The following is a 24535-nucleotide window of genomic DNA, read 5'->3' on the forward strand; positions in this document are numbered from 1 at the left end:
CTTATTAAGGAAAGTTTTAATTACGGATTTGTAAATTTGTAAATTTGATATTCCCCCTTCCTATTTGAATTAATTATTGTCTAAATTATGGTCTAAATTTGAATGTAAATTTTATTTAATTAACAATCATTAAGTTTTACTATAATTACGTTAGTTGACCCATTGACCCATTGACCCACTGATTTAATTACAGTCATTTACTTTTAAGAATTAAAATACAAATCCATTGACTTATTATTGTTTAACAATAACAATGAGTTACAAATCCATTGTTGACCCATTCACCCATTCACTTATTATTGTCAACATTGACTCGGAATTACGATTTACTAATTAACAATTAAGTTACATATATATAACTAAATTAGTAACTACTTATTTTCACACCTTATATGAATTACAATACATACTATATAATTAGTAACTTACATTTTTACATTATGTAACATTGCATTTTACAGAACTACCATTACATAAAATTCAAAAATTTAGAAATATATAATTTGTATTTCGAATCTAATTATGTAAGATTGCATATTATTTGAAAATCCATTAATTACGATATCAGTTCTATTCCTGCTTACTATAATTTTTTTGAAAGTTTTTGAAATTTCTTAAATTTATGTTTCTAATCAATTACATTTATACCTTCCTTCTATAATTTTCTCTACCCTAATTCGTTTCATATAAATATGTACATTTGATAGGCTAATTCTTACACCATCAAAGCCTCTTTAGTAAAAACGAGTAGCTTTGTGCCAAGGTTTTTAGTTTTTGTTGTTTATATATCTTCCATTTTCATATTTTATTTTTGAGGCTTAAAAGTGTTATTGTTATTTAATTTTATTTTTTTGTGTTTTTGTTAAATTTTTCTAGCAAGATGGAGCCAACAAATATCACAATGTTGAACCAACTTGATGTTCTTAACAGTGAGTGTATCCTAAAGGTCCGTATTTTGAAAATTTGGCGGCTGAAGGACAACTAAAAGCTCGGGCAAGATTGGTCCATCGAAATGATTGTTTAAGACGAAATGGTATTGTTAACACATTCATTAATTTACTACATTATTCATACAACTTTTTACTAATCTTAATAATAATTAGCAGGGCAACAGAATGAAAGCCTATGTAAGGAAGCCTTGCATTCCTAAACTGATTTAGGTGTTATTTACAATTATTCTCTTAGATATGGTTGATTTAGGTGGTCGTTAGAATTATTGTCTTACATGTTCCGGTTAAATCCACTGTTAGTTCTTGCTAAACCAAAATATGTGTTTTTAATTTTTAATTTAGTATATATAAATTATAAAATTATTATGTAACATTAATTTAATTTTATTCATTTTAGCTTCTGGTGGTCCAAGATTGTGAATTAGCAAATTGTCTCAAATGAGTGTGGATGTTATTGAAAATTTCTACTAATTGTAAACATGTTTTGATTGTTAATATGCGTGGATGTTATAGAAAATTTCTATCAATTTTAAACATGTTTGTCATTATTTTTTTAATGTGCTTTTTACATAAAACCTTTTCCAGCTTTATTACAGAATTACCTTTTAAAATACAAATTAATGACCTCAATTGAAATTTAAATTTCAAATGAAGATAGTCATTTGACTTTTCTTTAAAATCTTACTTAAAATACAAGTCTTTGTTTCTTAAATTTTGCTTAATATTCATGACATAATTAATCAAGATTAAGTACGTATAAAATTAAAGCATTTTTGATGCCTAAAATATGTTCCAGCATTATTACCGAATTCCAGCATTAATGATTTTAAATACATAGCTTGACCAAAATATAAATATTATCTTTGTTGCTTAATTTATTCTTAACTAATAAATAATTAATATTCATAACATATATATTTCCAATTAAATACGGAATTTTACTGATTACGTACTAACAAACTTTTAAAGCTTTCCATATTCTTCAATGTCAACATACTTTCCATTGTTTATATTTGCCCATTTTTAATTACGCATAAATGTTAAAATTAATGTCTAAAAATAAACCCCCAAATTATTAATTTCAATTTTCTATTTGAAATTCAAATTAGAATCATTATTATAACTTACTTTTAATTTTAATGTTACTGAAAATTTAGTAAGCGTTGCTTAAATACGGAATTTGAGATAAATCATTTCGAATTTATATTTAAATTTCAACTTTTAAATAGCCACTATAATTGCTTAATTTATGGTTAATAGTCATAACATATTTAAACCCGATTAAATACGAAATTTTAAAAATTAAATACAAGCTTTTAAAACTTTCCATAGTCTTCAATCTCAACAAACTTTCCATTCTTTTATATTTGACCATTTTTATTATGCCTAAATGTAAAAAATAATGTCTAAACTAACCCCCGATTATAATGCTTCAAAAATAAAAAACCTTTCCATAATATTTTGAAGTTGACTAATTAACCATTTTTTTATATTTTGTAATTATTTTGAAACATGTTGTTTTAATTTTAAAATAATATCAAATTTGTTCGGTATGAATTCGTGTCATCACAAGTTATTTTTAAGATATACTATTTTTTTAACTAAAAAGACATATTCATTTTTCATATACAAATCATTTCGTAACCAAATTTGACAAAATATGAATATTTAAATTAAACCGAAAATGACACACGTTAATATTCAAATTTAATATTCAGATTTAGACAAAAACCGACATCATAATTAATTATATCACATCCTTACAAAGTTTATCTAAATCATCTATAAATAAAAACCGTGTAATAATTTTGTCAAACAACTTCTATTAAAGCGTATGATATGATGACTATCTCTATATAATTCTTATCATAAAATTCATTCTTTCATCCAAGGATGTATATAAAGATTTATGATTTGTTTATAAGCTTGTGAATTGTATTTGTACCTTTATTTCTCTTATTAACAATACACGGAATTTGATTTTGTGGTGATTTTAGTTTTCTTCTTTGCAAGTATAAAAATTACAACACATTTCTTTCTATTTCGATGATTGATTAATAAATAAGACTTTATGACTTCATATATCATGATGTAGTATTTATTGATATATCTTTTTGGCATCATGGTTTAAGTTAGAAAGATGTTTTAAGTTGGCAATTTACTTTGTATGTTATTTTGTTTTACTAAAAACAACATTGTAATACATTCTAATGAATGTAAAATTATTTGTTCTTATAAATATTACACTATCAATTTTTTATTATTATTATTATTATTATCATCATCATCATCAATGTCGCTATATATATTTATATACAATTTTCACGCGTATGATACACTTGTTACTAGCCATTGAAAGATATTGAAATTGTTTATTATTGTTTGAGTCTTCATCTCCAATTCTTCCAACATCATAGAAAGACATTTTTCAATATGTGACAACATTTTTTTTCTAAAAATCATTTTTATACACATAAAATGTATAATAATATCGGTATGAATGTTTTGTTTTAAAATAAATCAAACACCAAGGTTTGGTTTGCAAATTATAATTTATAATTAATAGTATATAAATATATCAAAAACTTATTATAAAAGTCATAAATAAAACTAATTATATAATATAACTCAATTTACATATTACATGTAATATTTTTTACTTTTATTATAACTTTCATCCGTGTGTAACACGAGATTTCATTATTAAACATGTTATTATATTTATTGTATATTTAATTTGGATGATATTGGTTTTTTAAAGTTTCAGGTGATGAAGCAAAATGAGTTTCTTTTGTTAGAATATTTAAAGAAGTTGATGGTGGTTTAATATGAAAGAACATGTTTAGGTCTTTTGCTGATTTTTTTGGGTGGTTTAGTGCACACTAACTTATTGTAACTTTAAACTTTTAATATCTAGACATTGTAAATGGTTAACGTTTTGGTCTGAAAGTTGAAGAAATTTTGTGTTGCTTAATTTGTTGTTTAAATTTATTATGTTTGTTGACATGTTTTTCCACCTGTGTGTAACACGGGTCTACACCCAAACTGGCCCGAAATCAAACGATTTTTACAAAAGAAAAATCGCAAGTCCAAAGACAGGCCAGATATATTGTGTAGGTTTTTCAAATTGAAGCTTGATTCGTTAATGAAAGACTTGAAGGACAGAGCTTTGTTTGGAAAGCTTCAAACAGGTAATTGTGTGGTTTTAGTTCGTTATCATAATTTTTAAAATGTTAATATTCATTACCATTGTCAAAATTATAATGTTAGTATACCATATATCGTTAACATATATTATATTGGTATTCAATAACTTATATAATCTACTACTACTTGTCATGTGCAGTTGTTTACACAACTGAATTTCAGAAACGCGGATTGCCCCACATATATGCCTGTTTTTGCATTCCGATCACAAAATTTATAATCCGCAGAATATATAAAAATTTATCTCAGCCAAAATTCTAGATAAGAATGAAGACCTGGAGTTTTATTCGATTGTAAGCGACCACATGATGCATGGTCCTTGTGGTGTTGCTAACCCTAAATGCTCTTGCATGATCGATAACTCATGTTCTAAAAAATTCCCCAAAAATTTCAGAATGAGACGTCAATTGATTATAATGGGTTTCCTATTTATCGAAGAAGAGATTTGGGTAATGTTGTTGTGAAGTCTGCGGTCAATTTAGACAACAGACATGTTGTTCTATATAACAAGAAATTGTTAAAAAAATATCAGGCCCATATCAATGTTGAATGGTGTAATCAAGAGGGTTCTATAAAGTGTTTGTTTAAGTACATTAATAAAGGCCCGGATCGTGCTACTATATCACTTGTATAAGAAAAGACTGACAATCAAAATGAAGTGGTAGACGAAGCTAAGGCGTTTTATAATTACAGATATCTATCTGCATGTGAGGCTGCATGAAGAATTTTTTCTTTTGACGTCCGTTATAGAGTTCCTTCTGTTACCCGGCTTCCGTTTTATTTACCTGGACAACAAACAGTTGTGTTCGTAGATGATGATGTGGAAGATGTTTTAAACAAGCCGACTGTTGGTTCTTCAAGATTCACTGCTTGGACAGAGTGTAATGAGAAATATGGTCTTGCTCGAACGCTAACTTACATTGAGTTTCCAAAAAAATTTGTTTGTGTAAGGCCCCGTTACCGATAGCCCTACTTTCGTGTTGGATTTACTCATAAACGCAGTTCTAAATATCAGAGTTAATTAAAACATTCGCGGAACATTAAAAACATTCAAACCATTACATTCCATAACCATAATTCTTGTCTTATCGAGCATTCATAGTCATTTAAAAACAAAACATAGTCTTTTAAAATAAAACATCATAGCAAAATCTTCAGATGCCAGCTTCGTCCAACTCTGCCATGTGTCCTCCTCAAGCTACCTGCCTCATTCTACTCACCTGCGTGCATACTAAAAGTCAGCTACGCTGAGTGAGTTCTAGTTAATCACATAATCATACAATACCTTCTTACATTTCATACTTAACCTCTTAACTTTCTTTCGTACACACATAAGTGCATATACTTTCATTCTTACCTTCATACTTTCTTTACATACATAATCATACGTTTTAAAGAGCCTTTCGCCCTATAACCTCACAGATATTATAAGGGCCTGGTCCCTAACATAACAGATATTATAAGGGTCTGGTCCCTAACATCACAGATATTATAAGGGTCTGGTCCCTAACATCACAGATATTATTAGGGTCTGGTCCCTAACATCACAGATATTATTAGGGTCTGGTCCCTAACATCACAGATATTATTAGGGTCTGGTCCCTCTTCGTTACCATACAACCATGCCTTTCCTTCGTTTGTTAACTCTATCGCATTCATACACATAAGCAAATACATTATACTTACCTTATATGTAACACTACAACCTGACAGTACGTGCAATATCCGAAGATCGTTCACGTACTAACAAGCAATCATTCATACATTTCACATCATTCATATAAGGCATACACTTATCACTTAGGATAAGTGTATTAACAAACATATCGAGTATGCACACAGCCCCGAAAACATAACACAGAAGTGGGGCTAGAAACTCACCTCAATGCGGTTGCGTTCACCGTTTACGGTTATTCCCTTCTTGAGCTGTGCACGACTAACTGTATAATAATTACAGTATTAAGTACCGCTCTAGTCATCTCATTGCTACTTAATTAGTCTTACACGTCTAAGCTGTTTTACTTCATTAAATCATTACCTGGTTAGTTAATCGTTACTCATTTACCTTTAAAGGTATCTTTCATAAATTGCCAAACTCCAAGGGCTGTTATGTAATTATATAATTCTTTTCTAAGTCCAGGGACCATTCTGTCTTTATATTAAACTCCTAGTTCGTTACTTTTCCCTTAACGAATTGGGTAGAGAATCACCCTCTGATTCGCTAAGCTCCCATAACGAACTAGCTAACGAATCACCCTCTGATTCGCTAAGCTCTCATAACGAACTAGCTAACGAATCACCCTCTGATTCGCTAAGCTCCCATAACAAACTAGCTAACGAATCACCCTCTGATTCGCTAAGCTCCCATAACGAACTAGCTAACATCACCATCTGCTTCGCTAAGCTCCCATAACGAATTAGCTAACGAATCACCCTATGATTCGCTAAGCTCCCATAACGAACTAGCTAAAGAATCACCCCCTAGTTCTTTAAGTTTCCTTAGCGAACTAGCTAACGAATCACCCTCTAGTTCTCTAAGTTTCCTTAGCGAACTAGCTAACGAATCACCCTCTAGTTCTCTAAGTTTCCTTAGCGAACTAGCTAAAGAATCACCCTCTAGTTCTCTAAGTTTCCTTAGCGAACTAGGGTTAGGTCAGGGAACATTCCTTGACACCTTTATCTTTTCCGGCGCCGCCTTTCCAGCGCCGTCATCGCCGGAAAACCGCGTTTTCGCCTGAAAAACGAGATCTCACTCGTTCTTCCACCGTTTTCATCGTTTTTCGTCCCGTTTGATCCAGATTTGAGCTAGGGTGATCCCTAAACTCATCTTAGGTCCGGTTTATACCCGATTCCACCCGAATCTTGTGATTTAAACGGTTTAACGGTGTCGGCTCGTCGTTACGCGACTATAACTAACGGTTTAGGCTCGTACAATATTAAGCTATCATTACCTCGGGTCGGTGCTCGGTTTCCTTCTTGATTTCGGCTAGAGATAAGGAAGAACTAGAGAGAAATCTTAAGTGTGTGTTTTGGGTGGTGTATGGAATATGTGTGAATGAGGATTAAATGGATATTAAGGGTTTATATATTTATGGATCATGGGCTTAAGCCCATGGTCTTTCCTTCTTTCTTTCCTAACCCAAGTCCATAACCCATATTCATTTACCCAACACTAGCCCAACTCGTATTCTATTTATCTAAACCGGTAACGACCCACTATGAAATAACGAAATTTATTTTTATTATAATAACCGAAAGTAGGATGTTACAGTTTGGAAACAAAATGAACGACATTGGGACCTACATAAACGAGGTTTCTCTATTGGTCGTGTTCATCATGTTCCTCCAGCTTTCAATGAAGCATACTATCTAAGAATTTTGTTAAACAAAGTTAGAGACCCTATGTGCTTTGAAGATGTTCGTACCGTTGATGGTGAAGTGTGTGCTACTTATAGAGATGCTTGTTATAAAAGAGACCTTTTAGACAATGACAACGAGTATATAGAAGCTATCGAAGAAGCAAGTCATACTGCAAGTGGTTATTATTTACGAAGTTTATTTGCTACAATGTTAATCACATATAGTTTATCTAGACCGGATGATGTATGGGAAAAGACTTGGTCGTATTTAATTGATGGCATTCTTTATAAACAACAAAATGAGCAAAAAAATCCAGTTATCAAACAATTAGAATTTCTTATCTTTTTAAATACTTTAAGACATTACCAAATATGTTTAGTTAAAAACTCAGTTTTATTTCGTTGTGATTCGTTATAGATTTGGTGCTTTTAGAGGCACAACTAAAGAACCTCGCGTTACTTGAAATTCAAAACTTCCTACTCCGAAATAATTATACTCTGCGTTATTTTCCTACAATGCCTTTACCTTATGAGGATTCTATCGTTGCATCAACAAATCGTTTTATGAACGAGGAGCTAGCTTATGATACACAAGTCATGACTGATGAGTTTCAACGACTTCTTATTTCATTAACGGCTGAGCAACGAGATGTGTATAATGAAATGATGAAAGCAAATGATCCAAAGAAGGGGGTATTTTCTTTGTGTACGGTTATGGAGGGACGGGGAAAACTTTTTATTTGGAAGACATTATCGGTTTTCATAAGATCTAAAGCTAAAATAGTTTTAAACGCTGCCTCCAGCGGTATATCTTTGTTACTTGAGGGAGGTAGAACCGCTCACTCTAGATTTTTAATTCCTATAAATCTAATTGAGGATTCTACCTGTTCAATAACAAGGAATCCAGATATTTGCAACATAATGAGTAAAACGGATCTGATTATTTAGGACAAGGCTCCTATGATACATAAACATGCTTTTGAAGCCTTGGATAGGACTTTAAAAGATGTTTTAAAAAGTGGTAACCGTAACACTTATGAACATCCATTTATGGGGAAAGGTATTGTTTTTGAGGTGAATTTAGACAAATCCTACTAGTAGTACCAAACGGATCACGTAGTGACATTGTTAATGCTTCACTTAGTTCATCCCACATTTGGTCCAAATGCAAGGTTCTTAGGTTAACAAAAAACATGAGGTTAATGGTCGGATGTCAGGCATCAGATTTGGAAGAGACCAGTAGATTTTGCCGAATGGTTGTTGGAGCTTGGTGAAGGAAAACTTGGCGGTGACAATGACGGTAAAGCCATTATAGATATACCAGATGATATTTTGATCAGTGATTCATCCGATTATTATTGGAAAATTTTAATGATATTTCATCTTTTCAAGAAAGGGTCATACTTGAACCTTTAAATGAGGTTGTCCAAGACATTAATGACAGATTTTTGTATTTGTTTCCTGGAGAAGAAGTTGAACATCTCAGTTCTGATAGTATAGAAAAGTCTGATGGTGTTAGTCCTGGTTTCGATCCAGCATTACACTAACCGAATTTTTTAAATGGTTTAAATATGCCTGGTATGCCTAATTATATATTGGTTCTAAAAGTTGGCGTGCCAATAATATTACTAAGGAATATAGATCAGAAGAACGGTTTATGCAACAAAACCAGATTACAAGTAATTAACTTAGGGAGGTGTTTTATCGAAGTAAAGGTTATTTCAGGTACTAACATTGGGTTTCACACTTATATAACTAGTGGTCTAACTCTTTTAGATAAGAAACTGTCATTTAAATTGAAACGAAGACAGTTTCCTGTTGCGGTTTGTTTTGCAATGACCATTAATAAAAGTCAAGGCCAATCACTAGCAAGAGTTGACATATACTTGAGAGTACCGGTTTTTACACATGGTCAACTATATGTGGCTTTATCACGAGTGAAGAGTAGCGACGATGTTAAAATACTTATATTAAACAAGGAAGATAAGTTACAAATAAAACTACAAATGTGGTTTATAAGGAACTATTTACTAATTTGTAATTGTAAAATGGATGTTATTTTAGTTTAATGTTATGTTTTTACATTATTTATATTTCACTTGATGCTAGAAAAGTGTGTATGTTACATTATTTATATTTTTCCACCTGTGGCGTCCACGGGTCAATAACCTAGTCTTATTAATAGAACCATTCTTATGTTGCGTGATGATACATTCCTATAATATTAATAAGTTTAATATTTTTATTATTTAAGTTTATCATTTATTTAGTTTCCTTATTATAGTCAAATTATGTTTTCTTATTATTTATCATTTTCTATTTTTATGTCTTTGTTTTTCTATATATTGTAATCTCGTTTATAAAAAAAGAAGAATATTTTTTTATTTTGTTCTATTTTTTCTTCTCTTGTATTCTTTGAAAATTGACGGTTGTCTCGAATAAACCGTATCACAGACCTTGGTGATATTCAATTGCAAATATGCATTGCTGCAAGAAGATGAAGGCTGGTGATAAGCTTCCACTTAGTTTAATAGAATCGGAAATACTACCAAGGCTTCCAGCTAAAACCGTTGGTCGTTGCATGAGCGTGTGCAAACAATGGAAGAGGTCGTTTCTATCGACACCTACGTTTGCCAGGATGCATCTCCACCACGTAACCATCAACGACTACAAACTTCTCTAACTCGAGCACGGTGGTTCAAAACCTTACATTGATCCTACTGTTGTGTCTATTGTAGGAAGCTTGGATGGATTGGTATGTTTAGGAATATACAATATCCACTAGTTCCAAGTGGTGCAAAACATTATCGTAGAAGTTTAGTCGTTCTTAATGGATGCATTCACTTGTGTTCATTGATATAATGCAAAATATTTATGTTTCCCGTGTATATTTTATTTAATATTTTAATTGTTTTTGTTCTTTTTTAGTCGAGATTTGTATGCTACTAACGTTTTTATGTTTCGTAGGTTCCGGGATTTGATCGTGATTAAAAAGGGCGAAAAACGAGCTAAAACGAGCCGAAACGGAGATCCGGAACACATCAGGAAGGAACCGAACAGAGAACCGGTCAAACCAGGCCGGTCTGACCGGCCCCCTTAGAACAGCACGCCGCGCCGCGCCTAGGGGAAAGGCAAAAAGCCCTTAGCGCGGCGTCTAGGCACTGCTGATGGGTTTTTAACTCGTTTTTGGTTATTGTCGGGCCTTGTTTTCGCTATTTAAACACCTTTAACTTAAACATGACATAGCCGAAAGCCACCAGCCGATTTTGGGAGTTCTTGAAGCATACTTTTGAGTCTTGTGGTGATTTTGAAGGCACGAGAACAGCCGGTGAAGAGCTTTACGTTCAAGATCGAAGACTAAGGGTTTTATCGCCTTTAATATTTCGTTTCTCATTATTTCACCATGTTTTCAGTTTTATCTGCTTTGTTTGATTTAGATTATATGATGCTAGGATAAACTTCATAAACTACCTAGGTCGTGATGAACCTTTGTTCGGTTTGATTTTGATTGGGATTTCTTTTCGTTATGGATTTTATGTTCTAAGTAAAGTGTTGAGTTTGAATTAATTGATGCGTATGATTGCTTGGTTTTATTTACTTGGATTTATTGTTTCACATTACCCTTGGTGATTGTTTCATAGGATAGGGTTTTGTTAGGTCATTTACTGTGTGTTCTTGACTAGTTTATGATTGATATGCATTAAAATCATAGAAACAATAAAATCAATTAAATAGATAAAAGTGAGCTGCTAGCCTAGAAAGCTGTAAGGTGATAGGTTATCGATAGATCTTTGTTGGTCAGGATTGCTAGATTTAGTTCTTCGTAAGGAATCCGTCTAGGTTTGATTGTCAGCTTAGTCTATTAAGTCAACTGAGTCTTCTTAACTATCTTTGATTTCTGCGCTGTAAGGTAGGATTTCGTCATAAAGATACTCAGACATAAATTATTAAATAACCGTAAGGAAGTTTAATTTATAAACTGGTGAGTCTTAAAACTTGTTAGAAATCCATAGGTGTCTTTTTGAAGGTCAAGGGTCCTGTTCGGGTTTTCTGTCAAGGGTCTATTTTACGATCCCAATTCTATAACTTAAGTTTCCCATTTGATTGATTGTCGTGACATTGGGGATTCTAGCCTATGTAGTTATTTTCATCATCTGAGTTTATCTAAGTGTTTTTTTTTATAGTTTATTAAATTTTATTTAATTAGGGTTAGGTTTAGTTAATTAATAATTAGTTTAAACCCCCTTATAATAATAATCAAATAGCCGTGTCAGTTAGTCGAGTCTAATTAGTTAATTTACGTAATTTAAAGAGTCTCGTGGGTTCGATATCCGGACTTACTTAGCTGTACTAGAGTCGACCAGTTCACTTGCCGGTTAGTAGTTTAGTTAAGTTAAGAGTCTAGAATTATTACTTAGTGTCTAGATTAGTATAATTTTAGTTATTTATTTTATAACTACTTCAAGCACATCATGCATCCTATATAAAAGATAATACGAAACAAGGGGATCTGTGGAGGCTATTGGAAAGTGATCATGATCACGGGTGGGTGAAGGTGGCCGCTTTCTCTGGTGGAAAAGATAATAAGTTGACAAAGCAGTGGATATGCACAGCGAGTATTGGCAATTGGCTTGCCGTTTTGGAGGAAAACAATTCTTTGAATATAGTTTACTATAAAACGATTACAATAAAGTGGCAGGCAAACGGGCAACAAGCTGCGCCGCAACCCCCTCTTTGAAGAAAATGAGTACCGAGGACTTCATAACACGCTGCTGGAATTTTTGTCCTACCAGCTGCTCTTATACAATTGATCGAAGGATGGATATATGTTGAGACTCTTGTATCACCTAATCCGTGATTGATAAATTGTTCCTCTAAAAAGCATGGAATTGAACCTACTCATAAAGTTATAATTAAATGTTTTTCGCATTCAGTTTATATGTTGGTCTACTATTTGTCTAAATATCATTGTCCTCTAATTTTCCCATTTGTTGTCTGCATTTGGACTACCATCCAGCAGTTCAATAGTTGAGTCTGGCTCGAGCACTTTTATTCAGACGTACACTTGGTGGACAGACTCAACTTTTGATGATACCGTATGACTGTTAAGTCGCAACAAAGTTTTCTTGTGCTTTTGTTTCTATGGTATTTTTACGATAAAAAAATGCCCAAATATAAAAACTGGAATTGTGTTATTAAAGCCGTAGACTTTTAGTTCTAATTTATCACCAACAAGTGACATAAAGTGTCAACTTTGGTCACACTTGCCTGCATGAAAACGAAATCTGGTTACTTGAAAACGAAAGTGTTAGCGTCTCAACTCACTTGACCTGTTACCGAACCTGCCCAGTTTGGCGCAACTAATGCTTGTTTTGAAAAGCCATTGACTATGGTTTTTCGTTCTAGAGTGAAACATAACTAATAAAATTAATATGATTATGTTTTCATTAAGTATTATCTTTTTATAAACTAACTAGTTTGATCCTCCCGTGTTACAGGGGTTATTTAAGTTTTTTTTAATCGTTTTGCTATTTTATGATGATTTATTATATTTTTTAACGTAGTTTTGTTCAATTTAATACATATATATTAGTTTGTTATTATATTTTTTAGCTTTTGATTTTTTTCAATTGAGATGTGTAGGTTTTTAAATGAACACAAGCATGTTGTTTTTTAAATGAATAAACATAAACGAACACGAGCATGTTGATTTTTTTAAATGAATAAACATAAATGAACACGAGCATGTTGATTTTTTTTAAATGAATAAACATAAACACAAATATTTGTTCAATGAAAAAGGGACGTTGATGTAGTTGATGACAGTGGGTAGTATCGAAAGTTACCCAGCGATGAAGATGATAGACCAACAACGGAGAACATGCAAAGGAGACAAATTAAATTAGGGTTTGATTATAAAAGCTTTTACCAATAAATGAGATGCTATAACCCATTTGACGGCTATAAGGGTTTGGTAAAATCCATAACCCGTGAAATTTCATCTTTGATGATTAAGAAGTTATTTCACAAATAAATGAGATGTTATAACCCGTTTAAGAGTTATCCAGGTTTGGTGAGACCCATGACCTGCGAAAACTTTTGTTTGATTATGAAATAGTTTCACAAATAAATGAGATGCTATAACACATTTAAAGACTATCCGGGTTTGGTGAGACCCATACCCACGAATTCGGGTCAAATGCACGAGAAGCCTTCATTTATAAATCAAAAAATCTGGTGGCTCTAGAGAATGATGGGGAACAACTTAAGAGCGATACGTAGGATTTCATGGTAGACAATTATATAGATAGTTAGATGTTTGTTATTAAAGAAATAGATTTAATTGAAAAGTACACTTAATTCAATATTTACTAGAGGTATATGAAGTTTGGTGACCATGATCGATAAAAACAAAACTAAGTTTAGATCATAAGCTCGATCTTGTAATTCTCATTAGCTCGAAAATTACAATTCGTAAACTCTTAATGATATAACCCACAAGCTTAGATATATATACTAGTTTAAACATAAAACCTAATTAGACTAGAATACAAACTCCTTATAATACTCAAACACTAATTAGTAAAAACATATTTAAACAATAATTAGTTAATAAATTCCTTGTTGTCCAAGTCATTGGCTCGAATCGTTCACCAAGTAATTTATTTCATGTAAACCAAGTCACGTGCTCAACTTGATAAACAAGACACCAGCTCGTTATAGGCTCAATGAGTTTAACCAGAACATATGTAAAGCTTATTATATGGGAGAGAATAATATCTTTAATTGTTTGCGTGAGCATAGTTGTCCTATTTACATCCTTGAGATTTGTTTCCATATTCTTATCGAATTAACTTAAACAAAAAGTACAAAATTAAAGGCTAAATTCTTAGTTTTACTTTTAGGAGGAAATCATTATTAACTTTTAAGTCCTAATAAAACTCTAGGTTCCTTAATGATATTCAAATGCAAATATGCATCGCTGCAAGAAGACGATGGATGGTGATAAGCTTCCACTTAGTTTAATTGAATCGGATATACTACCAAGGCTTCCGGCTAAGACCGTTGGTCGTTGCATGTGTGTATGCAAACAGATTAGATTCATGGAGAGAGATTGAGGTTCCGGCTGATTTTACCACATGCCGGTCTCTAGCTACTTTCTACGGCCAATGCCTTTATTTCAGGGCAACGACAAAAGACTCGTCCACATATATTAAAATGCATAGTTTGATTATATGTTTTGATGTGAAGACGGAAAAATTTAGGAAAATACAATGTCCACTGGTTCCAAGTGGTGCAAAAGATTATTATAGAAGTTTAGTCATTCTCAGTCGATGCATTCACTTGTGTGTATCTTATACATTCTTATATGCGAAGCAGCACGATATGTGGAGGATGGATGGTGATTGTCAGTGGGTGAAGGTAGTTGCTTTCGATAATGCAAAACATAATAAGTTGACAAGGCAATTTATATGCTCGGCGAGTATTGACAATTGGCTTGTTGTCGCGGAGAAAAACAAAGTCTTTAATAAAATGGATACGGAAGAATCCGCAACACACTGCTGGGATTTGTGTTTATCGAGTTGGGTGCATACATCTGTTCAAACGATATACGTTGAAACTCTTGTATCACCCGATCCATGATTTTGCTTTCCTCTAGTAAGTATGTTTTCATTATCATTATCTTATCATAGGATTCAAACTACTCGTTATGAAAGTTTCTTCGCATTCAGTTTACTAAATGACTCGTTATCTGTTTGTTTTGTAAGTTACAATGTGAGACTTTTGTAACTTAAATTTCAACTGTGTTCACCATTTTTTATCATCACTGCCCTCCAATTGTGTTCTTGCATAGGATCTTCACTTTTGTTTGCATTTGGACTAACATCCAGTAGATCCATAGTTTAGTCCGGGCATTTCATCAAACACAGACTCAACTTTCTGACGATACTGTATGTTAATTAAGCCATCAGGGCCAGCTAAACGAATGTGGAGGCCTAAATCAAAACAAGATTTTTTGGTCTTTTCATGACAATTGTTAAGATATTTTTTTTTGTTGCTTATTACAAGTTTTGAACTCATAACCTATACTTTAGAAACAAACAAGCATACCACCACACCAATACATTACTTTGAAACAAACAATATATATGATGTTTTTTTTGGACTTGGAGACCTTAATTAAGTGTGGACATGATGCTCTAACTTGTTTTCGCTGTCTCACGAGCCGCCCCTGTAAGCCACAACAAAGTTTTCTTATAGTTTCCTAAAAATGCCCAAATAAGATCCGAAGCGTGCCATTAAAGCCGTAGACTTTTAGGTAGTGTTTGGTTTGATGAATTAAAAGGTAGAATGAAATAAATCATTTCAAGGGAATGAATTAGAACATGTTTGGTTATCATGTGCTAATGGAATGGGTTATTCCTTAAGGAATGAAACTTATTCCATTTACAGAATTTTCATTTCTCTAAAAGAGGGTGTTTTTTTTTTCATTCCTTCAAGGAATGGAATGAACTCAATAATAATAATAATAATAATAATAATAATAATAATAATGATCTCTATTATTATTATTATTATATCAATATTGTATTAGAATTATTTATTTAAATTATAATTACTGTATATTATCAATATTATTATACTATATTATTATTTTTTGCATATTATAATATAATTATTATTATATTAAAATCGTTATATTTAAATTTGAGAAGTTAACATTTCACAACATACATGTGTGATTCAACGTTCATATGAGTATGTGTGTTTGGTTAAATAATCTCGGTATAAGACGCATGTCTTAAAGACTAGTTATTATGAATATTCATATTATTATTTAATTAATTATTATTATTTAATAATAATAATAAAAGTAAAGAATCATTTCATTCCTACACGATAACCAAACATGACAATGGAATGTTAATAATTCATTTCATTCCTTAATTTGTGCATTCCATTACCACGTTCATTCTATTCCTTCATTCATTCCATTACTTCATACCAAACATACCCTTAGTTCAACCTATCACCAACAAGTGATTCATAAGTGTCCAACTTTGGCTACACTTACCACTTGCCTGTATAAAAATAAATCTGGTTACTATGTATAACCATAAGGTTCAAATTACAAAATATATATTACTATCCACAAGGCTTTGGGCATTGTGGTGCTGTAAACATCGCGCAAGGGCGGCAGGTTGAAACTTGAACCAGAAGGGGTGATTGCAATACCCGTCATATTGCGTCTTTTCCATAAAGTTGAATAAGGTGTGGTTTAATGTCTCGTGGTTGTCAACTCATACATTGATTATTTAGTGGGTTACAGTTAAAAGAAAAAAACACTAATAGATTAACTATATGTGAATTATATATTATACGCCCCAACCCACGGGCCACGGGCATATCCATGGGTACGAAGGATCCGCATATTTCTTAGAGATTAAACATGTTGTGAGGTGAGACGGTGAGCGCGTTCGGGTCATCATAGCAACGGATCCAGGTTTCTCAGCTACAAGCCCAATAAGCTTCCTTAGTTGCAAGCTAGCCCAAACTCCAAGCCCACCAACAATGTGTGTGTTTTTTTTTGGAATATCGACTTTCTTTTTAATCTCTTATCGTCTGTGGGATTTGAAGCTAGGGTTGAGCAGGAAGCGTTTTTGAACCACCAGAACCGAGGAACCGGAACCGAATCGGTGGTTCAGAACTGCTAATGTGTGTTACCTTATGGTTCTTGGTTCTCAGTATTTTCATTAAGTGGTTCCAGTTCAGTTCCAGGTAATAGTAATACTGATGGTTCTAGACGTGGAATTGAATAACCAAAATATTAAAAAAAACAATTAAATTAAATTATCAATCCTCATTTTTATATGGTAACTTATTGCCCATTAGTCCAAGCCCATCAGCATTTAACTCATGAACAATTAACAATAAGTTTATATCGAAATAATTCAATTAAAAATCAATTTTTAAGATGAAATAACTAAAACTTAGAATTTTATATACTAATAACCTCCTTAAAATCTCTTTGATTCCCAAATTAACGTGTTCTATTTGTTAATTTAATCTCCAAAACAAATTAATAAAATCCCTTCTTAATTTACACACATTGATATTCAAATTAAAATCTACAACACAATTGATTGATACCATATCTAAGGAAGCCCATAAACCCTACAAGCCGTGTAGCTCAGTTGGTTAAGGGGGCGTAAGACTTGGAACAATAAACCCTACAAGAAGATGAAGATGAAGAAGATTGATGAGCTTCCACTTAGTTTTATAGAATGCAACATACTACCAAGGCTTCCGGTTAAGACCGTTGGTCGTTTCATGCGTGTTTGCAAACAATGGAAATCGTTTCTATCGACACCTCTATACGCCAGAATGCGCCTTCACCACGTAACCATCAATGACTATAAACTTCTCGTACTTTACCACCGCCGAGCGGTCATGTTTAGTTTGCTTGATTGGGAACCCAACAAAGATGCTTCAACAAGCATGTGGTCTAACCTTAACCTTGATCCTAGTGTCGTATCTATTTTAGTAAGCTTGGATGGATTGATATGTTTAGCTACAAAAGATGTACCTGCTAAGCTTGTGTTTTGGAATCCATTTACGGGTGCATACAAGAGGTTGTCGGAAACATTTAGGAAAATCGAATATCCACCCGTCCCAAGTGGTTCAAAAGATTACGGTAGAAGTTTAGTGGTTCTTAATGGATGCGTTCACTTGTGCGTATCGTATACAATATCTAATGTGAAGCAAGGGGATCTGTGGAGGATGGAAGGTGATGGTGAATGGGTGAACATGGCTGCTTTCGCGAGTGCAGAACATAACGAATTGACAAGGGATTATATATGCTTGGCAAGTATTGACAATTGGCTTGCTATACTAGAAGAATGTAATTCTTTTAATAAAATGGACACGGACGAGTTCACAACACATTGCTGGGATTTTTGTTCGTCGTATACATCTGATAAAATGATATATGTTGAGAGTGTTGTATCACCAAATCCGTGATTGCTGAATTGCCTGCTTTCCTCTGGTAAACATGTTTTCGTTTATCGTTCTCGTATCTATGGATTTAAACTATTGATTTTTTTTTTGTTACTAACTATTTGTATCTTCGGTCTTGTCTGAATCTGGACTACGATCCAACATATCAATAGTTGAGTCTGACTCGAACATTTTATCAAACGCTCGTTGGACAGACTCAACTTTTTGATGAAACCTTATGATAATCAAGCCGCAACAAAGTTCTCTTACGTGTATGTTTCTATGACGTTTTTAGGATAAAACATGCCCGAATAAGAACCGGAAGCGTGTCATTAAACTTGAAGAATTTTAGTTATAAATTTCTGATTTATCAACAAGTGATATAAAAGTGTCCAACTTTGGCTTGCCTAGTTGCCTGTATGAAAATGAATCTGGTTATTATGTATATCATAAGGTTAAAATTACGAAATATACAATACAAGTAACGAAACAAAGTAATTAAAACATAACCATTTGAGGATAGAAATGATAAATAAAAGTGTTAGCGCCTCAACCCACCTGACCTGTTACCGAACCTACTTATTTTGCTGCATCTAATGCTTGTTTTGAGAACTCTATTGACTATGATCAGTTGTCTTACAGTGAACCATATGTCATGTGGATCGTTAAACTAGAAGGAGCGGTGCCGGTTACAATACTTAGGAGTGTGGGTCCGTGCCCCGTGGTTGTCAAATAATAAAGGTGTAACATAGTAGTAGATTATAGAGTATGTGAGTAGTTGTTAAAAAATAAAACACGGGTAATAAATTAACCACATGTGGATCATATGTTACTTTAACCTGAGAAAATAAATATAAATAGCAAAGAAAAGAAAGCCAAGTGGATTAACGATTATAGTAAGTAGCATGCATTGTATATAAAGCAAACCAAATATAAGATCTTGATCTAAACCGAAGACCAGAGCGATATAGAGTTCGTAAGAGCATCTCAAGCAGGGTCTTGTGCCCCACGTTCGGATTTCTTGACAAGGAACAGACGAGGAGGTCTGCTTCTACAAACCTTCAACACGAACAACCCATCCCCCCCCCCCTTCACACACACACACACACTCTCACTCACATCACACTTTTGGAAGCTTTTTTGTTCATGATCGAATTTCGAACTTGCTTAGTGGGTGAGGCTTTTTGAGACAATTGCTAATTAAAAAATGGTAATCAAAGTAAACTTTGAATCATTATTCCATCTTAGTTGATCGAATTCTATAATCACTCATAAGAATGTTTTATAAAGGAAAGGGATAAAAAGTCAAAAAGAACCTAAAAAATATGTATAATTGCTATTGCCACTAGAAATGGTCGTAATTCATAAGTTTTTGTTAAATTACTAACTCACAAACCCACTACTCCTAGTCCTAAATCTATTCTTTTGTCCACCAATGCATTGTATCATATTCCTTCCTTCCCATGATCTCACGTAATTTAGGCATAGTTTTACAAAATAAGGGGTTGTTTGGTAACGTCTTAATGTTTCTCTTAAGAGGCTACCTCTGAATCGATCAGGCAATTCTCAATGACTTGTTGAGCCTCTTAATGGTTAAATTTCAGAGACTTGTTTGAATGATACAAGGGCTACTAACTTAATTAATCAGACATCTTATTAATTCAGAACTAGAATGCCAAACAACCCCTTAGTTGGGGGGGGGGGGGGGGTTATCCTAACATTAAAAGACAGATGATGTTAAAATTATATTTTTAATACAAGATAAATTAAAAATAATTATAGTATTCATCAGCAACATTGCAATATTGCTCGGAAACAATTTACGAACACACACAATAAAGTTAAACAATAATAATAATAATAATAATAATAATAATAATAACTATTATAAATTTATAATTATCATCTTAGTAATAATAACTCTTTGACCCGATTAACACCATTGGTGATTCAGCCTAGAATAGAAAGTATTATTTAACACCGTTACTTGTATCGTCACTATCATGTATCATAGTCTAACAATAATAACGAATCCATACTTCTATCGTGTAAAATTATCTCTTGTTGATAAGAATTATACTTTTATGTCACTTTTTGTGACGTTACGATCGGACAACTTTTAGAAAATATAAAAAATGAAACTCTTTATTACACTAATGTGAGCCTCCCGATTTAATCAATGTGGGTTTTCCATAATTATAGGTTTTATCTTTCATTGTATTCATATGTGAATTAGGCCTAAAACATTAAAATAGACAATTAATATCTCGTTTTAGAAAGCTAACTTAGTTAATTGTGGTAGTTCTAAACGTTGTTTAAAAAAACTATTTACTCTCTTTATAGGTAACAATGACTATAAAACTTGTAACGATTTACATGTAATAGTCTAACTATTAATTTGAAATTTTATTTGACATAAAATAACACAATTTTTTCAGAAAAAGTGGGTTGTTTGTTTTTGTTTTTCTTCTGTTCTATATTTGTCATGAATAAAGTCCAAATGTTTAAAATTCAATTGGATAAAATGCGAAGAAAAAGTTGGTTGCTTTTTTAAAAAGTAAGTTCGAGTCTCAATGACCATTCTTTTGTTCCAAAAGAGAATAACGCCCATAAACCCACCCATGATGATTGTAAATGTGACAACAAGGCAATGTCAATACAATTGTACCTTATGAATGTTAATATGTACATTGAAATGTTAACTTAATTATTTTTTGTTTGTACATTGGATTGCAAAATCGATTATATGTCATTGCTAACTAGATTGTGACCTATGTGATACCTTTTTTAAACATTTAAAGACAAAAAGGTTTATTTACAAAGTTGTATGTATTATGTATATCAATATTAAGTTTGAAACGAAAATCAACTCAAACTATTGAAATTCAATTTGTGATTGTATTGATCACGTATAGGTTCTCGGGGTTAGTTTGTGATTTTATTGATCACACATAAATAACTCGGTTCCGTATTATGAGAGAGGGATATATTCAATACAAATTAATTTTGAGTAGAGAATTACAAGAATTAGATAAATGTTTTTACATCTCGTTTAGCATATGAGTTATTGGGTTTGGATTAATCATATATGTTTAGTTCACTTTGTAATTGCGTTTATCACACATAAATTATTCACTTTAAAATATTATATGAAAGAAATATGTTTAATAACATCAACTTAAGTAAAAATTATGGTGAGAATCATATAAGCATTTTTACTTCTTGTTTCTAACATGACACATATAATAACTTTTTTAATTGTCTCTCTATTTATTCCTCTCGCCACATGTGATTATCTACCATTTGTTGAGCATAATACCTATGCGATTACAACTTTTTTTTTTATTTTAAACTAAATATTTATTAAACACACTTAATTACACACATAATATATATGTAAATTTATATGGATTTATTAAAGTATTAACTCATAAGACCATGGCGATACTCGCCTCCCATAACCTTGTGGGGCTAATGTGGCTTGCGGCCATGGAACACAATGTCATGTCAACGTTGATGTCATTCATCACTTAATTTATTTGTTTAAATAAATTTTGTTGGTGATTTTCCAGAGAAAAAAAATCCAAACACGTAATTTTGTTTCAACAATTGTGTTTTGGACAACCAACAAACCCACTAAATGGGCTACTAGCAAAATTCATTGCATCTAGATACACTCTCCTTTCAATCCTGGAAAAACCATACATAAGGCCAACGCTCATAACACTCGTCTGAAACCACGACAGTCAGAGCCGGCCCGTGGGCCAGCGAAAACAAGTTAGGGCTTAGGCCCACACCTAATTAAGACCTCAAAGTCTAAAAAAAACATTATCTACAATACTAATAAAAGAAAATGTTAAAGCTTAGATGTCAAGCCTACATTTCTTCTAATTTCTAATCTCTCATCTCATTCATTCAAGCTATTCATGGGTCATGGGTCAACACTATTTTGTCAAGTGGGTTATAACATAATATGATTTTATACATTATTGAATTAAGTTTCATTTTCATACTTGAGGTTTGACCAATTACACAACTTTAATACTTTTTTTAAAATTTTTTGACGTTTCCATTAAAACCATGCTATTTTAGTACTTTTTGTTAACCATTCATTTGTTTTTTTTCATTAAATCTACATTAAATTAATTTATAAGTATTTTGAGAATCACAATTGAAATAAAGAATCTAATTTATTTTTATTATTTGACAAACCGTGTAATACACGGGTTCAAAAGCTAGTATATAGATATATTATAATAGGTAAAGTAAATTAACTGTAGTGTATTAGGTGGTGATAGGCTTGGTTGTTACTAAATTATAAGTCATGAGTTAAAAAATTATGGTAAGCAATTTTTTTTCTTAACAATTTTCATAAAAAGACTCCAACATTTTATTTCGATTTAGGTCTCCATATCTGTTAAGCCGGCCCTGACAAAAGTGCAATAGATAAAACATTTTTAGAGTTTTAAAAATCTAACTAATAAACTCCAATCCACCTACCAAACTAACTAGTCACCAATATAAGCTGATACCGCTGAAGCTAAATAATGACTATAAAAAACAAAAACGTTTGATTTGAAATGTTGCTTTTATGCTAATTTCAAATGTTGATGATTACGAAATGAACGGTTTCATTTAGTTACACAAAATTTGATAGCAATGACAGTCAGAACAATTCCCAATAGATGCAACCACCCTTAGATACATACACGTGTACGGCAGATCATCACAACAAAATATCTATTTATAGCACCACCCGTAGTCCACAATAACACCATCAAGCTTCACTTCAGCAAATTCATTCAAAAACACATCACAAGTCCCTCTTTTAATCCATCAATCATGTCTTGCTGCAGTGGAAAGTGCGGGTGTGGCTCAAGCTGCTCATGCGGCAGCGGCTGCAACGGGTATATTTCGTTCGAGTTTTCGTTTATTTTTGCATACTTTGATTACCTTAACTGTATCGAATTGAATTTGAATGTGTTTGCAGATGCGGAATGTACCCCGATGTTGAGGTTTCAGCCAATGTTGCCGTGATCGTTGACGGAGTTGCCCCCAAACAAATGTAAGTAGGGGTGTTCTTCGGGTTAAAATTTTGAGCATCGGGTTTGAGTCCTAAATGTTATTAAAAAAAGTTATGGGTTCGAGTCCCGGAGCTGAGAAGTAAAAGTGAATTTCACTTGTAGTTATTTTCAATCGATAACGCAAATAACCAAATAATAAATCAACATAATCCATAATCCAAAAGCAAAATCCGTAAACAAATGAATTTTAAAAAGTCCAATGAAAAAAATATATATAAAAAAAAATAGAAATAGTGTTATCAATAATTTCTTGAATTGCGCCCATCCTTTTCACCAAGGAGTTTCACTCTTGAAGTGAAAATATCCCGAATTCGGGTTTTTTGAGTTGACATGAACCTAAAAGTTAGAATCAAGAACCGGCCTGAATTATTATGGTTCAGGCTGTTGCTTTTTCGGATTCGTGTTAGTTTGGGGTCTGGTTTTGTTTAAAAGTGACAGTCCTAGATATATGTAACTTTACAACCATTTATCGTTTAAATTCGTTTGATATGAACCTTGATTTTGCAGTGATTTAATTGAATTTGATGGTTATGGCTTAGGAGTGTGACTTTGATGAATATGTGTGTAGGTATGGTGAGGGTAGCTTTGTTGCTGAGGGTGGAAACTGCAACTGCAAATGTGGTGACAACTGCAAGTGCGGTGACGGCTGCAAGTGTTAAGAATTAAGACGAAATCAGAAGGCCAAACAAGGAGCAGTGTTTGAATTATGTGTTGTGTTTTATGTTTGTGTGTTTGAATAAAAATGGAGCCACATGCAAATTGTGGGTTATCTCCATGATTGTCTAATGTGTTATGAATTATTAATGACACATGCTTTTGTTTGGGTATTATAGCGTAACTTTTATCGTGTTCTTCGTGTTCATTACGATTTCTATGTCAAAAACTGTTGCTAATCCTAGTTGGATTAATTAAAATTACCAGGTTCACTAGATGATTT

General features: G+C 32.5%; 2 protein-coding genes across 2 annotated transcripts; both read left to right on the forward strand.

The window, feature by feature from the left end:
* The first annotated feature begins 17758 nt into the window (after positions 1-17758).
* Positions 17759-18538, forward strand: LOC143569141 (putative F-box protein At5g47300). Its single transcript, XM_077055126.1, has one exon. The coding sequence runs from the start codon at positions 17759-17761 to the stop codon at positions 18536-18538; it is 780 nt and encodes a 259-aa protein (XP_076911241.1).
* A 4713-nt stretch (positions 18539-23251) lies between these two features.
* On the forward strand, positions 23252-24428 carry LOC143569126 (metallothionein-like protein type 2). The gene is made up of 3 exons (XM_077055112.1): positions 23252-23421; positions 23505-23579; positions 24167-24428. The coding sequence occupies exons 1-3, from the start codon at positions 23357-23359 to the stop codon at positions 24255-24257; spliced, it is 231 nt and encodes a 76-aa protein (XP_076911227.1). The 5' UTR covers positions 23252-23356; the 3' UTR covers positions 24258-24428.
* Positions 24429-24535: the final 107 nt, after the last annotated feature.

Source organism: Bidens hawaiensis, unplaced genomic scaffold (assembly GCF_021521415.1).
Source record: "Bidens hawaiensis isolate Kalapana, Puna unplaced genomic scaffold, B.hawaiensis_p1.1 tig00024338_1, whole genome shotgun sequence".
Classification (NCBI taxonomy): Eukaryota; Viridiplantae; Streptophyta; class Magnoliopsida; order Asterales; family Asteraceae; genus Bidens; species Bidens hawaiensis.

What these genes read in the sequence shown, in the direction of transcription:
- LOC143569126 (XM_077055112.1), top strand. Translation starts at nt 23,357, where the DNA reads ATGTCTTGCTGCAGTGGAAAGTGCGGGTGTGGCTCAAGCTGCTCATGC. An exon ending in TGCGGCAGCGGCTGCAACGG is followed by an intron (nt 23,422 to 23,504) that starts GTATATTTCGTT and finishes ATGTGTTTGCAG; the next exon opens with ATGCGGAATGTACCCCGATG. An exon ending in GGAGTTGCCCCCAAACAAAT is followed by an intron (nt 23,580 to 24,166) that starts GTAAGTAGGGGT and finishes ATATGTGTGTAG; the next exon opens with GTATGGTGAGGGTAGCTTTG.
- LOC143569141 (XM_077055126.1), top strand. Translation starts at nt 17,759, where the DNA reads ATGAAGATGAAGAAGATTGATGAGCTTCCACTTAGTTTTATAGAATGC.